This window comes from Callorhinchus milii, unplaced genomic scaffold, assembly GCF_018977255.1.
Source record: "Callorhinchus milii isolate IMCB2004 unplaced genomic scaffold, IMCB_Cmil_1.0 Scaffold29, whole genome shotgun sequence".
NCBI lineage: Eukaryota > Metazoa > Chordata > Chondrichthyes > Chimaeriformes > Callorhinchidae > Callorhinchus > Callorhinchus milii.
The window spans coordinates 62,954-80,783 of record NW_024704770.1 but is presented as its reverse complement, the minus strand read 5'-3'; the positions used below and the strand labels follow the sequence as shown (position 1 = coordinate 80,783).

The following is a 17,830-nucleotide window of genomic DNA, read 5'->3' as shown; positions in this document are numbered from 1 at the left end:
CAAATTATTCTTTTTATTTATTGCTGTATGTAAATATTTGTGTTTATCCGCTAATCGACGAACAACTAACGACCGGGTTCCTATTTACTGCGAAGTAAACAGAGTCACGTGTGTGGAATAAGGAATCGAACGCAGGTCTCTCGCCCGCGAGGCAAGAGCTCTAACCACTGAGCTACAGGATTCCTGACAACCTGAAAAAGAACGTTGTCAAACTGTTTCTGCTTCCACACGTCCCGTCCGGATTTCCATTTGGCCCAAATCCATCCGCGAAACAGAGAAAAAATAAACCCATTACCTCAGCAGAGCAGGAAATGAAGCCTCACCCCGGGATTCCTGGAACAGTTCAAGGCAGTGCGATGGCATCCCAGTACGTTCCTAAGAGGCTTAAAAGCTACTCACCAAAAGAAACAGCAATGATGAGGCAATTTTATTCCCTTATAATCCATTGAGTAATCACAGCAGCAATAATTTGTTTCCTCACAACCCCGAGTGCCGGCCCGGCTCAGACAGGAACACTCTCACCTCCAGCTCAGAAGGCTGTTGGCTCAACCAACAACAACAAATGGCATTTCAGCCGAAGACGTTGAGCGTTGTGTTTGTTTGGCATTTCTGTTGTTCCAAATATTATATTGATGAATAAATACATATTTAATACAAACAGCAATATAAAAACATTTTGAGTGTGGTGCCCGGTTCTCAGTGTCCCGCTCTGACGAGGATGTCAAGACCACGGCGAGAATATCAAGCATATCCACTGGGATTATAAAAGGGATGAGTGGCTCTACTTATCAGAACAACGGGGGATAAAAGATCTTTTTTTCTCTGGGTAGTGGGATATTAGGACTTGGAATGAAGCACAATTTATAACAGTTTTAAAAGGGAATTAAAGAAAAAAGCACTCTGAAGAGTCTCCAAACGAAACTATTGTATTCTATTCTGTGAAGAGCTTTGAGACATCTATGGAGTCCTGTAGCTCAGTGGTTAAAGCAATCGCTTTGCAAGCGAGAGACCTGAGTTCAATTCCAGGCAGAGGGTGAAACCTTGGGTAAGTTTCCTTACTCCACACAGAGCCTAATAATAATCTCTTCAAAAGGCCAAAAACAATAATAAATTGGTCATTTTCAATCTACGACTGTTTGTGGGACATTGCTGTGCGCAATTGGCTGCCGTGTTCGCCCACAAATATACAGTCAATTCACTTTACAGTGTGTGTTCTGTGAAGCGCTTTGGGATGTCCTCCTGACGTGAAAAGCGCTATATCAAATGCAAGGATTATTATTATTATTATTATTGAGATTTCTGTGTTTTATGTATCTGGGGTGTGCGCTCCCTTCTCAGAGGAACCCACCGGCTTACTTCATTGTGGAGACTTTAGGTGCAGTTTGGCCAAGTGTTGCAGAGCCCTGAGGGGACGTTCAGGTTCGGCTGAAATTGAGCCACCGCCAACTGAGCAGCTTCTGTTCTAAAGCACTGGTAATCTTTCTGATGTCTGTCCAAGTCATGATAATAATCCTTGCATTTGATAGAGCACTTTTCACGTCTTCTATACTGCAAAGTATATTCACTGTATATTTGTGGGTGATACGCGGCAGCCAATTGCACACAGCAGTGACCCACAAACAGCCGTGGATTGAAGGGGACAATTAGTTGTTTTTTTTTGAGGGATTATTATCAGGTGTGTGGAGTAAGGAAACTTGCCCAAGGTTTTGCCCTTCTGGGATTCAATCCCAGATCTCGCTTGCGGGGCAAGTGCTCTAACCACTGAGCTACAGGAGTCCATAGCTCTGAATGTTTGCATGTGGATATAACACGTCCTACAGCAGTTTTCTGCGTACGTGATGGAGAAAACAGAGAGGAATCGGAAGGGGCATTGGAGGCTTTGGGAGTTCCAGTGGAGTGTAACCACCAGACGAGCTGTGCCAAATAGGCTGTTTCTGTGCCATAACACCCTATGTAATTACTGAACCACATTCCACTTTGCACTGTTAATCACTGGGACGTTTCTGGTTATATCAACGATGTGATCAACGAACAAACAAACAAACAGAGAATACATTTGTGTAGCGCCTTTCATGTAAAAGTATCCTGAAGGCATAAATATCAGTGTTGTGGGATGAAACTTTATCTGCTATCCAAGTTGCTTCTCTAAAGTCCTTGCTCTGTAAAACATTTTAATAATAATAATAATCCTTGCATTTGATATAGCGCTTTTCACGTCGGGAGGACATCCCAAAGCGCTTCACAGAACACACTGTAAAGTGAATTGACTGTATATTTGTGGGCGAACGCGGCAGCCAATTGCGCACAGCAATGTCCCACAAACAGTCGTAGATTGAAAATGAGGAATGATTTATTGTTTTTGGTTTTGGAGGGATTATTATTAGGCTCTGTGTGGAGTAAGGAAACTTGCCCAAGGTTTGGCCCTCTGCCTGGAATTGAATCTTGTATCTGGAATCTGGAATTTTGTATCTGTAGTGAAGCGACGCAGTGGAAAACCAGGGAAAAACTGGACTGAGTTTCACTTCCTATCTCGGGAGCTGAAGGAAATTTACTGATGAGACCAGACAACTCAGTGCAGACCAATAAAGCTCAGTATGTACCAAGAATCTTTAGCTCAGTTATTCACTGCACAAGTTTGTTCAATTATCAGAAGAAACTGTGGAATTTCCTTCTAGTAGTGTAAAACACACATACGTGTGGATATTTTGACAAAATACATTCAAAGCCAAACATTTCCAAAACAACGCGTCTGATGCCACATGTCTCTCATTTCCTTAAGCGTCTGATACAGCACTTCACGTTCAATCAGCGAACATTCACCAAATAATAATTCTCGCATTTGATATACAATACATTGCAAAATTGCATTTAAATAGCGCCTATCAAGTCGGGAGGATGTCCCGAGGTGCTGATATGGAGCCTTATCACATCGTTGAGATGCCACAAAGCGCTTCACAGAATATATTGTAAAGTGGATTAACTAAATATTTGTGGACGCTCTCTCTTTCGCTCTCTTTTTCTTTCTCTCTCTCTTCCCCCAGAGTGACACCTGCTTCTAACCACAGAGTATTAGGCAGGTTGGCGAGAGCCAAGGTTTGGGCACTCCAGATGTGTGTTGGGGTAACTGCTGGAGTCTAACCAGCGAGAACCCCATAACTTGCCGTTGACAGCACTGCCCAGCAAGCTTTCCCGCTGCTTGTCTCACTCGGCGAGCTGGAGGGCGCTATATAAGTGCAAGCTGTTGCTGTTGTTGTTGGTGATGTGTTCACACAGGAGGCTTGAACCATTCTCTTTTCCAACAGTGCCATGAGATCTCTAACGTCTACCTGAACAGGCACAGAGGGTTGAGCTCGATGTGACGTCTCACCAAAGGACGGCACCTCTGACAGTGCGGTGTTCCACCCGAGCACTGAACTGGAGCAGCTCAGTCTATATGAGTTCCAAGTCCTGAAATGACGACGTTTCACACACTCACACACTATCGCTCTCCCGACAATCAGCTCACAAGTCTTTTGATTTAAATCATGTTTATTCCTATCAAGTTAATATTTCACAGGAATATTTACAAAGGTGTAACACAATGCAGATTTGTGTCTTTTGCCTCTCAAGAGATTGTTATCTCTGTGTCGGAGTAAATAGTGTGGAGACAGATGGGAAATATAACTGTTTACAGCAGATCACAAACATCCAGCGCAAAGCCCTTTCATTTCCCAAATTGCACCTTGAAATAAACTTCAGCCAATATGAATTTGATAAGATAGTAATAAAAATAATAAGAATAATAACCTTTGCATTTTGTACAGTGCCTTATCAGGTCAGAAGGATGTCTCAAAGTGCTTCACAGGCTTTACTGTAAAGTGCAGTGACTGCGTATTTTGTGGGCCTCACCAGAAAAATGGGACCTCCGACACCGCAGCGCTCCCCAGCGTTGACCTGGAGCATTAGCTTAGACTATGTGATTCCAAGTCCTGACATGGGGCTCGAACCCACAACCTTCTGACTCCGAGAAGAGAGCACTACCACTGTGCCAGGCTGACATGCCACGGTGATGAACTTAAACTCATTCAGATCCCCTTATTTAACGTCTACATCAAGATCTACCTTTTTTAATTATGCTTTCGGTCATCTTTCAAAGCCCCTCCCTCATCCTCCACCCCCTCACTCCCATTCCCACCCCCCCAACCCCACCCCAACCCCCCCCCCACCACCCAGCAGACTTTGTGATGTCCTCCTGACACGAAAGGCGTTGTGGAAGTATAAAATGTATTGCGCATTAGATCAGCTGCAACATTCTGCCTCTATAACAACGATAACCACATTTCTAATCAATTACATTATGCATAAGCGCTTCATTCGGCGTTGAGGAACATGGGAACAGGAGTGGGCCATTCAGCCCCTTGAGCCTATTCTGCCGTACTATTAGACCGTGGCTGATCTGTACCCCAACTCCAACCCCCTTTGCCCCATATGCCTCGATACACTGATCCAAACAGAACATCTGTCCACCTCAGTCTTCAAAATTTTAATCCAGAATTTGAAACCCTTTGAGAGAGGGAAAGAGCTCCAGATTTCCACTCCCCTTCGTGTTTGTTCTCACGTGACAAGTGCTGGGTTAATGTGCAAGTGTGTGGGGTGGGGTGTGGGGTGGGGTGGGGGTGACATACGCTGAGCAGGATAGTCCAGGCTTGATTCCCTGGATGGTCGAGGCCAGTCAGGCCAGATGCTGTAGAGGGTGACGGAGCTTATCTACAATGTGGTCCCCTCACACGGTCTGACAGTAGATCATTGTGTGTAGTCACTGCACCTCCAGCTCCTCATCCAATCAGGGTTCATCCTGCAAAGGGTTAATGTTACAGAAGGCTCTGTCACACCAAGTTCATTTATTTTTGTTCAGTGGGGTGTGCGACACATGGAGAAACCCAGCACCGCGCTTCATAGTCTCCAAACCCAGCTGAGATTTCCATGTATCCCAACTGATAGAATCCCAGAGATATATTGTTGGAATGGAATGCGCTCTCTCTCTCTCTCTCTCTCTCTCTCTCGCTCTCTCTCTCTCTCTCTGGAGGGATGTATCCCCCTTACCTGATCCCGGAAAGTATTAGCGCAGGTTGGCGAGAGCCAAGGCTTGGGGGGAGCCCAGAGTGTGCATTGGGGTAACTGCTGGAGTCTAACCAGCGTGAGGATAATTTAATTACTTAATCTCTCTCGCGAGGGCTTTCGGAAGTTCAACTTCTCTCACTTTGACTTCTGCTTCTCCAACACATCTTTTCTTGTCAATAAACAAGTAAACGAGAAAGCAGTGGATGGAGCCAATGAAGCAAATGAAGGTCCCTATGAGTATGAGCCATGAAATGGGATTAGACAGTATCTGATAATATATGCAATTATACAGGACATAATATTGTCATGGCCGGTATAACTGCCATGTCTCAGTATAATTACCTCTACCCCACCTGTACACATCAACAATCAATCTCCAACTCACTAAACATAACTTACCAAACTACAATACTTAATCTTTAAACTATATTAAACATTTGTATTTATCCCACTTCAGCACAACGGGGTCCCTGTTCTTGCGCCAATGTGAGGCTTCATTTATTTTCGTGACCCTGTGGTGAAGTCAGGACTGACACAAATCTTATGGAATTAATCACATTAATAATGGATATAAGTAATTAAAAGTACATTCAATCATTCTTACGTATCCACGTATACTGTGGCTCACAATAATTTAAGTTGTTCAAACCAAATGCTGCAGCAGAGACAGTAGGAAAATGTCCAATTTAATGTTTTCATTTGAATCCAATGTCCATCAAAAGGTATCCAAGTATTGTCGTAAAGTTCCCTGTTCGATATGAGAAAATGTCTGATAAGGAACGTGAACAGTTTGTCGTTTGTAAACAGTCTTTTTGTTTCTCGTCCTTCAGAAAGGGTCTTCTTCGAAGATCCCTCATATGAGATTGATGATATGTTTCAAATATATGTATATATATATGTACACATAAACATGGCAAATATAACTTAAGATATTATTTAACACATTAATTATAGAATCTTACACCAGATAAAACTCTATAACTTACCATTGATATTGCTGTCCAGAAAGGCTCAGCTCTGGTCCTGGGTTTGTGTATGTGTCAGTCCTGTGGAGGTACCACTTACCGAAGTGAGTGTCAAGGGGATGCCGGCAGGTTCTGACTTGAACCTCATCTTCCGCACGGCAGTGAACCACCCACGATATTCAGCCCTCACCTACAACAACAGGGACAAGGGAAGCTCAAACAGCGCTGGGATTCACGAGTGGAACCGTATAAACCCACACCATCCGGCCCTTCATGTCTGTGCTGTGCCCTTTCCTTCATCCAATTCCCCCAAATAAAATCACTTCCACTTCACTTCCTGACCTCCCGCCTCAACTATTCAAATGCTCCCCTCGCCGATCTCCCCAGCTCCACCATCCATAAAATCCAGCTCATCCAAACCTCTGCCACTCGCATACTCACCCATACTAAACTCACACCCCCATCACACCAGGTCTAGCCAGGCTCAACTGTCTCCCTATCACTGAACAGATTGATTTCAAGATGCTCACACTCAAATCCTTTCATGTCCTGGCATCTCCCTACTTCTCCGACCTGCTTACTCCCCAACCTACAACCCATTGCCTCCGCTTGACTAGCTCCGGCCTCCTGCTTGTCCCTCGTGCCCTCCGTTCCACCATTGGTGGCCACACTTTTAGCTACTATGCCCCGAAACTCTGGAGCACTTTCCTCTATCCCTCCACCTTGCCCCTCCTTCTCCATCTTCAGGAGGGACCTGCCTTGTTTGGATGCCACATTTGCCTACAAAATACAGTCACTGTACTTTACAGTATATCGTGTGAAGCGCTTTGAGATATCGCAACGACATGATCAGGCGCTGTTTCAAATATAAGGATTATTATTATGAGAAGGAGAGCAGCTGCACATACCTTGCGATTTAGCAGACACAGGAGGATGAAGATAAAGACGCCCTGGAAGCTGTTGACGATGGTGAATAAATAAGCCATGACCACCGTTTCCTTCCGGAAGTGAAACGCTCCCAGGATCCAGGTACAGCCCAGGACAAACACCTGCCCCACGGCTTTAAACGCCAGCATCCTGCCCAGGAACAAGACAACCGTCAGAGTAAGGCTCACACCAACAAATAACCGGCTCACTCACTGCACGGATGTTTGCACAGACATCGCTGGCTGCCAAATAATCCTTGCATTTATATAGTGCTTTTCACATCTTCTGGACGTCTCAAAGCGCTTCACAGAATATACTATTGGGTGAATTGATGGTATATTTGTGAGTGAAACACAGCAGCCGATTGCACACAGCAGCATCCAACGAACAGTCATTGAAGTGACCAATTTGTCGTTGTGTCTTTTTCTTGAGGGATTATAACCAGGGCTGTGGAGTGAGGAAACTTGCCCAAGGTTTCGCCCTTCTGGGAATTGAACCCAGGTCTCTCGCTTGCAAGGTGACAACTGAGCTACAGGTCTCCACAATAATTATGATTATTATTAGTCGATACAGCATCTGTTGCGTGAAGATGATGTCTCAAAGCGCTTCACAAGGTTTACCAATAGCCTCTACCATCACCTCAAGCCTCCTATGCCCTATAAACCCACAGCAGCTGTTCTCCTCGAATTTCTTTTTAAATTTCTGTTCCTGGATCCCAGTTGACTGTCTATTTGCTCTTGAAGGGTGATTCAACTGTCAGGAAGTGAATGGTCACCTTTATGTGGGGTATTGTCAGACAGGACATCGGGGAGAGAGAAACAGCCTGAACGGGCAGACAGGGCCTCTGCTTATGTCTTGTCTTATCTCATATTAGTCTATGTGACTCCAAGCCCTGACAGGTTGGGCTTTACCCCATCATTCTGAGATGAGGTGAGGTGGAGGCAGACACACATATTGCCGCAACATTAAACACGTTGCATTTTATATCACCGAGAAATTTTAGTGGCTGTATTTTTACCAGCCAAACGCAGCAGCCAATTTTAGGTCAGGTTGGCTCAGTGGGTAATACTGAGATAGACACAGTGCATTCAAGCTCCAGTGTTGGGGACTTTGAGCGCACAATCTGGACTGACGCTCCAGTGCAGTGTTGGAGGGAGAGAGCACCGCGTTGTCAGAGGTACCGCCCTTCAGCGAGACATTAAACAGAGCCCTCATCTGTGTCTGTTGAGGTGGACATGAAGGATCCCGTGGAGCTATTTGAAAAGAGATGGGAATTTCTCTTTCCTGGTGTCCTGGCCAACAAACCCCCAGATACAATTGGTCACACATTTCAAAGTTGTTTGTGGGATGTTTCCATGTGCAATTTAGCTTCCACCTTTGCCAACAAACACAGTCACTACAATTAACAATAAAAATCCTGTGAAGCACTCTGAGAGGTCTCAACAACGTGACGTGGCTCAGTATCAGAAGCAAGGATTATTATTTCAATATTATCATATTATTATGTATTATTATGTACTACTACTATGATTGATCATAAAGAAACAAAGTCGCTGGGACACGGGCTTTCTTACCTCGTGTCTTTGATCTTTGAGACTTCAACATCACGATGGGAAAGCACGTCTTTCAAGGTGACAAGTGTGGCCATGAACAGACCTGTGTTGACCTATTGAGCAATTTAAATAATTAATACCACTGTGTCTTCTCCACAGAGCCCCAACCACAAGATGGGCTCAGATGAAGAAGACTCTTCAGCCCATCTGACCTCACCACCTCCACAACACCTGCCCAACCATCCCCCATCATAGCACTGAGCTGCTTTTTAAATGAGTCCCAGCACCTGGCATCAACCCGTCCCCCCACACCGCCATCCAACACCCCACCCCATCCACCCCCCACCCGCCCCTTCCTGACCACCCTCTTCAAATCAGAAACACTTCCTGGTGTCTGTCCTGAAATTGCCCATTTGCCCTCATTTAAACTCATGTCCACGTCATTGGAAGAGTATGGAGATGGGATTATGTGGGATGTGATGTGATATTTATGAAAAGAGCAATATATGCAGTTGTTTATAATCCTCTGATGAAATAGTCACCTGAACAGGGAGTTATAGAGGAAGCAATGACCCCAAACAGCCATGCAATGTTTTTGACACAGAAAGTTGTTTGGATCTGGAATGCATTGCCTGAAAGGGTGGGGGAAGCCGATTCAACAACACATTTCAAAAGAAAATTAGACAGATATTTGGGAAGAGAAATTTCCAGGGTTATGGAGAGAGAAGGAGGAGTGGGATTAATTTGGACAGTGCTTTCAAAGAGCCGGGACGGACACGATGGGCTGAATAGTCACCTTCTTTTCTGTATAATTCTAAAATTATAATTATTATGATTATAATTGGCTGCTGAGTTTCACCCACAAGTATACAATCAATTCACTTTACAGTATATTCTGTGAAGCACTTTGAGACGTCTCGAAGATGTGATAAGGCACTATATCAAATGCAAGGATTATTATTATTGTTATGATGATGATTCTACGATTCTATGCAGTCAATGAATAATGTTATTTGGGAGGATTGTCGGCCAGGAGAGAGGAACTCCCTTCGCTTTTTGAATAGCATCACAGGATCTTTAACCTCCACCTGAACAGGGCACAGGCGGAGGAGCATGGTTTAACATCTCATCTGAAGGACAGAGTATCCGACAATGCGGTCCATCCAGTACTGGAGGGTCAGACTGGACGGTGAGTTCAAAATCTCTGATGTGGGACTTGAACCCACAACCATTTAACTCGGAGGCGAACGCACAACCGACTGAGCCAGGCTGACGCCCAGGTTGGTGCATATTTATAAGCGTAAAGTATCATAAACATTTTAAAAAATAATTACCAGAATCATCAAATAGATTGGCCCAAGGAACGTCCACACAAAGCCCTTCTCTACCTGTAACCAGCAGCTACAATTGAGAACCAGAAGGGAAAGTTATTCGGAGATATTAGTTATTATTATTACCTAATGATTAGAAGCTAAGCTCTCCGAGACCCTCACACACATGGAGGGCACAATATAAATGCACGTTGTTGTTAGTTGTTATTATGGTGGACACAATCACTACACCTGACAGCGAACCGTATGACATGCTTTGAGATGTCCAATAAGAAACATAGAGCATTTCCGGAAGGCAGCATCAGATAACGAGAGAGGGGGGAGGGGGAAGGTGACTATAGAATGGTAATTTGACCCAACAATGGGACCTCCCCCACCCCCCCATCCACCTGCTCCACACAACACACACAACAAACAACAATAAATTATGCCTGAATAGCGCCTTTCACGTTAAGAGCATGTCCAGAGTGCTGGACAATAAGGGATCCACATCCAAACTGGGGTTGGGATCAGGAAGGGTGGAGGTCGTGGAGAGCAGTAGTAGAAGAGGAGGATTTTGAGGTGGGTCTTGAGGAGCCAAGGGAGGGGCGAGGCGGAAGGACTGTGGGATGGAATTCCAAAGGGTTGGGGCAGAGCGGTTGAAGGTCTGGCTGCCAATGGTGGGGTGGGCAAGGCAGGGGAAGTGAAGACACGGGGGGACACAGACAAAAAACACTTACTTGCTGTGTGATCCATAGCCACGGGGGTACACTGCGGCACATATAACCACCAGGACTGCGGGTGGCACATACCCCAGTGTGTACAGCAGCCCTCCGGGGCGGTGAGTACCAGCCAACCTCATCTTCTTCAGGTTTCGGACCATCAGGTAAAGCTGCACTGATTCCAAAGACATCCAAGCGAATGCCGCCAGGAACAGGTAATGGAGACAACCAGCGATGATCCCACACAGCACCTGGAAGGAGAGCAAGGAGACAGGCATTTGACCAGGGAAAGACTGAGTATATGGAAATCAATGGTGTGGGGCTGATACTCGGTGGATGCAATGCTTTGTGCTCACATTCCCCACTCCCCATTCTGCCATTTGCGGCCCCCTCCCCCCCACACGCGCGTGTGCCAGTCAAATTGGCTGCTGCAATCACCTACAAAACACATGGTCACTACACTGTACAGCAAATCAAGAGGACACGGGTTTGGAGTTGCAGACGGACAATTTCAGGACAGACACCAGGAAATGTTTCTTTACCCTGAGGGTAATTAACGAGTGGAACAGGGAGGCCGGGATGCTGGGATTCATTTATAAAGCAGCTCAATGCTTTGATGGGGGGATGGTCGGGCGTGTGTTCTGGTGGTGATGAGATCAAATCGGCTGAAGGGCCTTCTTCATCCAGACTGATCTTGTGAAATCCTATGAACCCTCGGAGCCATTCTCCCAATGTGAAATGCGCTGTGTCAGATGTAAGGATTCTGGTTATCATTACCCTGTTGCTGGTGCTGTTGATCCCTGTGAGAAAGAGCAGCTCTGCCAGGAACAGGCTGACACACAGCTGGGTGTGGGTGGCTGTTATCACATTCTTCACCTTGGAGGAGACAAGGAAAGTAATGATGGTGGTGCCCAAGCACACGAGGGAAACGGTGATCCCCACGTAGGTAATAACGCGCTGAGCCTTGTCTGATGAAGAATCCTGCAACTGAAACACACAAGACATTTTCTGGTTGATTTTCTCTGTCATTTGCTTCTGATGTATCAGCCTGGGTCAGTCAGTAGGGGTCTCATGTCTGAGCTGGAAGGTTGTGGGTTCAAGCCCCACTTTGGATTCACATAGTCTAAGCTGACGCTCCAATGTAGTGTTGGGGGGAGAACTCCATTGTCAGAGGTGCCGCCCTTTGGATGAGACATTAATGTGAGCTTCCCATCGTTAGGTGTAATAATAATAATAATCCTTGCATTTGATATTGCGCCTTATCACATCGCTGAGACATCCCATAGCGCTTCACAGGATATACTGTACGGTGCAGTGACTGTGTATTTTGTGGGTGAAATGTGGCAGCCACAAACAGCCATGGAGCGAGTGACCATTATATTTAGGGGATTGTTGGTCAGGACACTAGCGCCACTACTGCCATCTGAACAGCCGGATGGGGCCTCGGTTTAATATTTCATCCAAAGGACGTGATCTGAAGATGGGCGAAGAGGAAAGGCAAATTCACAAAAGCGAGTGTTATGAAAGTCCTTACCTCCCGGTTGAAGGCCATCAACAAAGAAAAGCTGGACAGGTGCTGGCATTTACAGCTGGTGTGGGTTTGATTGCAATGTGTCAACTCACAGCCTCGGGGTGACCAGTGACTCCCATTCGCTGAATGGTTCCAGTAAACACAGACTAATGTCTCTCCCGCTTCAGGCTCCTGCAAAGACATAACATGACAGGCCCCAAATAATCCGTATATTTCAAGTCAGCCTGCCTCAGTTGGTAGCACTCTTGCCCCTGAGTGGGAAGATGTGGGTCCAAGCCCCCACTCATATAGTCTTAGCTAACGCTCCAGTGCAGCTCTGGGGGTGGGGGGAGAGGTGCTGCGTTGTCGGAGGCGCAATGCTTCTGATGAAAAGAACCAGCCTCCCATCTGTGCCCTATTCAGGTGGACCTTAAAGATTCCAGGGCAACGAACATAAAGCAAATTCACTCACAAAACAGAGTCACTCCGTTTTACTCCTGTGAATCCTGTGATGTACTTTGTGACGTCCTCCCAATGTGAAGGGGCTGTATCAAAGGCAAGGTTTATTATCATCACATTTGGCACAGAGCCTTTCGCATCAGTAGGACTTCCCAAAGCTGTAAACTGTAGGGAATGTGTAGTTTTCTGGGCAAACGCAGCAGGCAATTGGCGCATAGAAACGTCCCTGCAAACAAACATGAAGTGAGTGACTGGGGGATTTATCTGAAATGATGCGACAGACACCAGGAAGTGTTTCTTTACCCAGAGGGTAATTAACATGTGGAATAGGGTGTCCAGGAAGAGTGGTTTGAGGCCACGACACTGGGATTCGTTTGAAGAGCAGCTCAATGTTGTGATGGGGACACTCAGGAGGGTGTTGTGGAGGTGCTGAGATCAGATGGGCCGAAGGGTCTTCTTCATCTGAACCAATCTTGTGAAAAGTTTCTTTTGAGCTCCACTTTATCCCTCTGAGGCCTGGGACTAACCTGCTTGTGTTTCAGGGTGAAGTTGACAGCCTCAGGCAGTGGGTCGCTCTGGCGGTTGCTCAGAGCGGCCGAAATTACCCGGAATTCAAGTGGGTTCTGGTTGGGGTTGGGTGACCGGTGTGAGCTCTGTAAGGAGCCCCCTTCAGGAACCTGTCCATATTGCTGTACGAGATGAAGATGACGGCTGCTAAACCTGGAGTAGAGGAGAGGAACCGGAACCAGTTACACAGCCTTCAGTCAATACACCCTGATCTCTGGACTTGGAGGGGCACATCAGTCACTGGGATAGGGACTCATCCTACTCAGCTCGTGTTAACGCTGCAAGCCAAAGCTCTAATGGGTAGTGTGGTCCGAGCTGGACAAGCAGCGGGCAAGTCTGCTAGACAGTGATATCAATGGCAAGCTATGTGATTTTAGTGGGTTAGACTCTAGCAGTTACCCCAAAGCACACCCCGTGTCCCAAGCCTTGGCTCTCACCAACTTGTGCCTAATGCTTTAGGGAATTAGGTAAGCAGGATGCATCCCTCCAGGGAAAGAGAGAGAGAGAGAGAGTGCTTTCCGTTCCAACAATCTATCTCTGGGAGTTCCCTGTGTAGGTGGGATGCATGGAATTCTGTTTGGTTTGGATAGTCTTCAGCACGGTGATTGGGTTCTACGTTCACCCAGCTGCCCATAACAAAAACTGCTCCACTCACCAGGCTCTGGCCTCCAGCCTGTCCCTCATTCCCTACGCTCCACCATCGGTGGCCGTGCTTTCAGCCACCTCAGACCCGGACCTCTGGAACTCCCTGCCTCAATCCCTCCATCTCTCCCCCTCTTTGCCCATCTTCAGATTGCACCTGAAAAGTTTCCTCTTCGACCGTGACTATCCTCATCCTCACCTACAAGGCCATTCACGGCCTCGCTCCCTCCTACCTCTCCAACCTACTATCCCCCTACCTACCTGCCCGTACCCTCCGTTCCTCTGACTCCAGTCTGCTCCACATCCCCCGCCCCAACCGCCCTACCATCGGTGGCCGGGCCTTCAGTCTCTCAGCCCCGAGGCTCTGGGACTCTATCCCCAGTACCTTCGCCGCTTCCTCCCTTTTCTCCTTCAAGGCCGGTCTCAAGACCTTTCTCTTTGATCATACCTTCACCTCCCCTCTCGACTCTCTACCCCCTCCTCGCTCCTTCCCTCCCCTCAGCCTGACCAGTTCCCCTATTCCTCGCTCCCTCCCTTCCCTCCCCTCACCCTGACCATTTCCCCCAATGCTCGGGTCCTGACCCAACTGTACAGCGCCTTGAGACATCCTCCCGACGTGAAAGGCGCTCTATAAATGGAATCTTGTTGTTGTTGTTGTATGGTCACCTCCCATCCCTTTCCAGTTTGGCATCAAGCTGTTAAAGTGCTCCCAGACGCTGCCCCCGTGAATAGCGCAGTGTAAAGCCAAGTTGTCATTATCATTGTTGTTGCAAATTGAGAGCTTCAGTTTACCAGTCGTCTCTCCTCCTGCGATGGTTGCCCAGTTTATATCCATGCTGCTCCCTTGGGTGGAGAGTCTGGCTCGCTGTTGGCTGGGGGGTCTTTCCGTATCAATAACCCCCACTTGCAGATCTAAAAGACAAAATGGCAGCTTTTGGAGTCCTGTAGTGCAGTGGTTAGTGCACTCACCTCCCAAGTGAGAGGACCTGGGTTTGATTCCCAGGCGGAGGAGAACCTGAGTCAGATTTCCTTACTCCACACACCTCTGTTTACCTCACAGTAAGAAGGAACCCGGTTATTAGTTGAATGGCAGATTGCTTTCCGGGGTTAATAATTCCTTCAATACTAAAATTACAATAATTAATCACTCAATTCATGACTCTTTGTGGGAAATACAATCAATTCACTTTATAGTGTGTTCTGTGAGGCACTTTGAGACATCTCAGCCATGTGATAAGCACAATTCAAGTGCAAATTATTACTAAATGCAAGAATCATTATGTTTTTGGATGTTGATTGGCTCTTTCCACTTGTTCATGAGTCCAGATACAGTTCCAAAATATAAGATCGCCAGCACTAATAACATTCATTGCTTTTGATACAGCACCTTGTTATGTCGTTGAGGTGTCTCAAAGTGTTCACAAGATTTTACTGCAAAGTAAAACATAATTTAATTGTCTCAAGCCATGTAAATGATACTCCTGTCGCTCACTGTGGAACTTACCAAGCTGGGCGTCTGGAAAGTGTATGAACCCCGGGCTGGCTAAGCTGAGGGCTAATGTCACCGCTGTCCTCTCCATCGTCTGGAGCAAGGTGGATGCCACCCGCAGTCTCTCCTCCTGCTCCAGCCTGTTCCACGCAGCAGAGTCCGCCAGCAGCTGACTTGCGAATGACATGATATCCTGTCAAAAAACCCAATCCCGCATGAGCTCCATCTATTACAATAATACAGTGAAACTCACATAAGTCTTACCTTTATAAGTGGAGTCCTGCAGTGTATTGGTTAGAGCGCTCGCCTCGCAAGTGAGAGCACCCGGGTTCCAATCCAGGAGGGGTGAAAACTTAGGGAAACCTCAGGCGCTGACAATATCGCCATCCGTGGTTGCACATTCAACCTTGCTAACCGGTCCGGAACCTGGGGTCTTGTTCAACCCTCAACTATCCTTTCTACCCCACCTTCGCGCCATGACTCGCTCTGCCTTCCCCCACCTCCGCAGCATCGCCCGGCTCTGACACTGTCTCATACCGCAGGGGCCGAAACCCTCATACTCGCCTTCACTACATCGAGGCTCGACTCTGCAAACTCACTGCTTGTCGGCCTCCCCAAATCCTCCTCTACAGACTGCAGATCATCCAGAACTCTGCAGCCCTTATCCCCTCACGCACTGGGCTCCGTGACCCTATCTCCCCCATCCGCGCCAAACTCCACTGCCTTCCCATCACAAAGAGGATACAGATCCAGATCCTGGTCCTCACCTTCAAAGCCCTCCATGGTCTTGTTCCCCTTTACCTCTCCGATCTCCTAATCCTGTACCGTCCTGTTCGCTCCCTCCGCTCAGTGGGCTCTGTCCAGCTTCACATCCCCCGCCTTACTTGCCCCACTAACCACTTAGATTTCTCTGCACAAGTCGTATTATCATCTCCTAACACGCAATGCCCACCACCTATCCTCCATTACTCCCGCACTTACTGACTGTACTGAATCGTGGGAATTGATGTACTGAACTGCACAGAAGAGCTTAATTTCCTGGGATTGAATGTGATTCCAACGCTTGCAATAAGTACTCCTACGGCAACAGTTAAGATGCATTGAATCAGGGGAAACGTAGTCTTGACCCCTCATGTGCACTTGTTGGCTGCATTGAATTATGCACGCACAGTGTAGATTACTGATTGCATCTGATTTATATGATTTATACTCTTTGTGTTTAACTCGGACTTCACATAAGTCATATTAAATGCTATGGTCATGACTGATACGATTTATGTGAGTTTTACTGCAATAATACAATCCTTTGATTCAATATAGTTCCTTACATGTCATCTGTTGTCTCAAAGTTCTTCGCAGGATATAACGTAAAGTGATGTGACTGTGTATTTGGGCAAACGTGACAGCCAATTGCACACACAAATCCCACAAATAGCCATGGAATGAGCAACCATTTTTTGGAGCTGAGTGGGGGTGGGTGGTGGGGGCGGGGGGGAATGTTGGCCAGGACACCGGAGATAGAAAAATCCTCTCTCTTCCCAATATTGGCATGAGATTGCTACATTTGCATTTAAAATACACTGAACTCTTTGCCAAATACTTTGTGAATGGCGCTGTACAGACACAAGTTGTTGGTTTTGATGCTAATGCTAACGACTGACAAACAGTAAACTAACAGCTAACACTGACTACTGACGAACAGTAAACTAACAGCGAACACTGACTACTGACGAACAGTAAACTAACAGCTAACACTGACTACTGATTAACGGTAAACTAACAGCTGACACTGACTACTGATTAATGGTAAACTAACAGGTAACGCGAACTACTGACTAACGGTAAACTAACAGCTTGTGTGAGGACAGTGTGGGGGGGAGAGGGCGCAATGGGGTGGCAGGTGTTGTGTGAGGACAGTGGGGGTGGCAGAGGGGGCAATGGGGTGGCAGGTGTTGTGTGAGGACCGTGGGGATTGCCTTTTCCCGCCCCCAGGCAGGATTGTTGGCCCAGTGTCCTGACCAACAAATCCTTCAAATAAAATGTGATCCACTCATTCCACGACTGATTATGGCTTAATTTCGCCGAGAAAATACACAGTCACTGAACTTTAGGGTATATTCCATGAAGTGCTTTGAGACATCTCAATTCCGCTTCATGCAATCTCAACTGCAAGGATTATTATTATTATTATTATTATTATTATTATTATTATTATTATTATTATCCCTTGATGAACTGGTACCAAGGAGTGAGACTTACCTGCATGGTTACTTCTCTGGCTGACTGATGACAGAACCCATCCATCTTCAGACTGGTTTTATTCATTGCAGAACAAAACACACTGCCGGGGGACTGTGCCCGGGGAGGAAGAGGAGATGGGGGAGAGAGGTGCGGGAGAAGTGGAGGAAAGAAAACAAGAGTTGTTATGTTAAGTTCTCTAAAGGCAGTCTATAACTTTCTGATTGCCATAAGCCAAGAAAATAATAACATCCTGTTGGCCCAATGTGATAAAGGTCTCAGTGTAAAGACTTCCCAAATCCTGACAGGAATCAGAAGAGCTGTATGGTACTAGGGCAGGAAGGGGAT

At 46.6% G+C, this 17,830-nt stretch overlaps 1 protein-coding gene across 1 annotated transcript; it reads right to left on the bottom strand.

Annotated features, from left to right (window-relative positions):
* Positions 1-4,215: 4,215 nt before the first annotated feature.
* LOC121851122 (adhesion G protein-coupled receptor E3-like) lies at positions 4,216-13,148 on the bottom strand (the record flags this gene model as incomplete). Its single annotated transcript, XM_042344693.1, has 9 exons — positions 4,216-4,834; positions 6,087-6,255; positions 6,974-7,142; positions 8,567-8,658; positions 9,880-9,946; positions 10,596-10,828; positions 11,355-11,564; positions 12,112-12,279; positions 13,074-13,148. Coding segments are annotated over 8 exons (1,158 nt in total), but the record flags the coding sequence as incomplete, so codon positions are not given.
* Between the last annotated feature and the right edge of the window lie 4,682 nt (positions 13,149-17,830).